The sequence below is a fragment of the Camellia sinensis genome, chromosome 8 (genome assembly GCF_055761805.1).
Source record: "Camellia sinensis isolate YWXY chromosome 8, ASM5576180v1, whole genome shotgun sequence".
NCBI classification, from domain to species: Eukaryota; Viridiplantae; Streptophyta; class Magnoliopsida; order Ericales; family Theaceae; genus Camellia; species Camellia sinensis.
Window position 1 is genome coordinate 121,418,959 of NC_138968.1, and position 2,829 is coordinate 121,421,787.

The following is a 2,829-nucleotide window of genomic DNA, read 5'->3' on the forward strand; positions in this document are numbered from 1 at the left end:
ATCCAGCCATAATTTTTAACTATCTTTTTAAAAAACTCAAATACAAGAAACTCAAGTATAAGAGAGTCAAACCTGAACTTACATGCAACCAAAGAATGGAATTTCAAGAGTTATATTCCTCACTGTTTAATCACGTCTGACATCGAATATCAATCATTACACAAATCACTCAGGATTAATTTGAGAAGGGATTTAAAAATAAAAAATTAAATATAAATAAATAAAATATATTTATATTTTACATAATTTTACACTTTTTTATTTATTTATTTTTTTTCTAAATCTCAGTTTAAATTTCTCAACCAAATGGAAGATTAAGGTAAGCACGGAGGATAGGATACAAAGACTGTAATCATTAAACTATTACAAATTTATAGAAATTCAAACATAGAATATACCACTCATAATTGGGTAAGCACTGAGGACAGGATAAGTCTGTCATCGTTTAACTATTTACAAATTGATAGAAATTCAGACAGAATATACCACTCAGAATTGAGCATAGGATAAGCCTGTCATCGTTTAACTATTTACAAATCTATAGAAATTTAAACATAGAAATATACCACTCATAATTAAAGCAATTTCAAAAAAAAAAACAAAAACAAAAACAAAAACCCAGAAATAATTTCACTCACACTATTGTGTTAAGCCTAAATCTCATTAGGTGACTCAACTGAAAATCACAACCCATTATCTCATATTCACTTGATGTTCCTTTCATCTACTGTCAGCTAAGAAAGAATAGAACTTTACAGATTGTTTGTCGATTCCCGTAACTGTTCTATATACACAAGTGTGTTAAAACCTTTTTTTTTTTTTTTTTTTTTTTTTTTTACATGGGATAGTTGAAGCTTTGATACCCCGTTGAGGCTCCTTGATTAGGGAACTGAGGTGGTGGAGGAATCGAATTGGTGTCAACCGTGGTGGTGATATCGTGGATGCTCGACCTCTTCCTCTCCTTCTTCGCTGAGTTTTGGCGAAGGTAGTATTTTTGGGCATGGCTAGCCACTTGTGTCGGTGTTCTTGTCACCACCACGTTTCTTGAGATGCTCCGCCAATCACCCTTGCCATAAGTCTTGAGACCTAGTAGAAATAACCTATAAACAGAAAACATAAACAATTAAAATCGAAAATTAAGTATTATTAGCTTTCATCATTGAAAATGGTAACACGAGGACCTATTGGAAGGACCCCTAAATATTTTTCTCGCATTTTGCTGAAATTGTTGATATGAATGGCACTAAAAGGACACACCACAAGCTATAAAACTCTGTTTTGAGGGGGTGATGTTTCAAAAACCTGTGTCCAACTCATAACATAAACTAGAAAGAAACAAACAAACAAACAAAATCTGAAAATGATGAATTCTTCCACATGATTTTTCCAAGAAAATTATCTTCTCAGTTTTCGTTTCCTTTGTTTCAGGGATCAGAAAATAGAAATTACTTTCTAGAAGTAGAAATGAAATTGCATTCAATTTCAATTTTTTCAAAATTTTCTTTATTCGTAAGCTATGAACTTTATAATAAATAAATTAAAAAAAAAACCGTCGAAGTTTTCGTTTTCTTTTCCAATTCCTCCGTTTTCCCAACAATCAAACAGACCGTACACCAAGAAAGCAACCCGCCCAACATTTTTCATTAACGCAACTCCAAAAAAGCACCAAAACTCAAACTGTGTCTAGGTTAAAATTAATTAACCCAATTCGCTCAAGAAACTCCAAAACCTAGCTCGATCCTCAAAAAAAAAACAGAGACATTTACATAATTTCTAGGATGGACCAGCAAAGCAACAAAAGAATCAATAACATAGTAATATTTCATAACAAGATCTGTTTGGCAGCCAAGAAAATAATCAAAAAAAACAAGTACCTGTGTTCTTCTTCCGTCCACGGGGTTCCTTTCTTCCTATCGGCCTCGCCGTGCTTAGTCTTCGCCGCCGCCGAGGACCCAAACGAGATCTGACTCGGCGTGGACTCGGGCTCATCCCACCAATCATCGGAGTAACTCGGCAATTCGACTCGGCCCGAGTCAATCTCGAGAACGTCGTGAACCAGAGCCTCGTAGTGAGCCCTAACCTCCTCCGGCGACTTCCCCGGAATCTGTTCAGCGATCATCTCCCAACGCTCGGCCTTTTCCTCGGGAAACATCACCAGAGCTTGCTCGAAGACCTTGTCTTCGAACTTCGTCCATGACGACGACGACTGAGTCGCCGAGGAATTGCCGATCATCGACCACCGATTAGTATCACTGCTACTATAATTATGATGATCGCCAAACATCATTGAATTGAATCGATTTGCTATTTATATAGGGGGGTTTGATTCTGCGTCTCTAGATTTTGGTGAGAGATTTAAGGGGAGACTTTCGTTTTGGGATTTTTTTTTAATATGAGAGAGAGTGTGCGCATATCAGTTGTATATATATAGGTGTGAAGTGATGAGTCGTTTTGGGTGTTTTTCAAAAACATTTTTTTGTTTTTTTAAATTATTTAGAGTACAATTACAACACGTAGCCGCCTAAAGGGCGTTTCCATATAGAGCTGGATTTTAGCTTTCGTTTCGAAATAATTTTTTTAATTTGTTTTATAATTTGATTAAAACAAATTTGCTTAAGAAGAATTTATTTTTTTTTTTTAATTTTATGATAAAAAAATTAAATAATTATGATTTAGATATGACATTTTTTCTTATTAATTTTTTTTAATTTATTTTGTCTTTTAATAGGCTGAGGTTTCATTTGACAACTCACTATTTTAGCCTAAAAGTTAAAAAGTTATTAAAAAAAATTTTAAAAACTATCAATCTCTATCAAAAAATTAAAAATT

At 33.9% G+C, this 2,829-nt stretch overlaps 1 protein-coding gene across 1 annotated transcript; it reads right to left on the reverse strand.

Annotated features, from left to right (window-relative positions):
- Positions 1-642: 642 nt before the first annotated feature.
- LOC114261541 (transcription factor DIVARICATA) lies at positions 643-2,497 on the reverse strand. Its single transcript, XM_028201822.2, has 2 exons — positions 1,875-2,497; positions 643-1,100 (listed from the first exon to the last, which is right to left on the reverse strand). Exons 1-2 carry the CDS (start codon positions 2,285-2,287, stop codon positions 836-838), a joined length of 678 nt encoding a protein of 225 aa, XP_028057623.2. The 5' UTR covers positions 2,288-2,497; the 3' UTR covers positions 643-835.
- Positions 2,498-2,829: the final 332 nt, after the last annotated feature.

Coding starts and splice junctions, on each gene's coding strand:
- LOC114261541 (XM_028201822.2), bottom strand. CDS start 2,287: ATGATGTTTGGCGATCATCATAATTATAGTAGCAGTGATACTAATCGG. Junction 1,101..1,874: donor TGGACGGAAGAAGAACACAG/GTACTTGTTTTT, acceptor TTCTGTTTATAG/GTTATTTCTACTAGGTCTCA.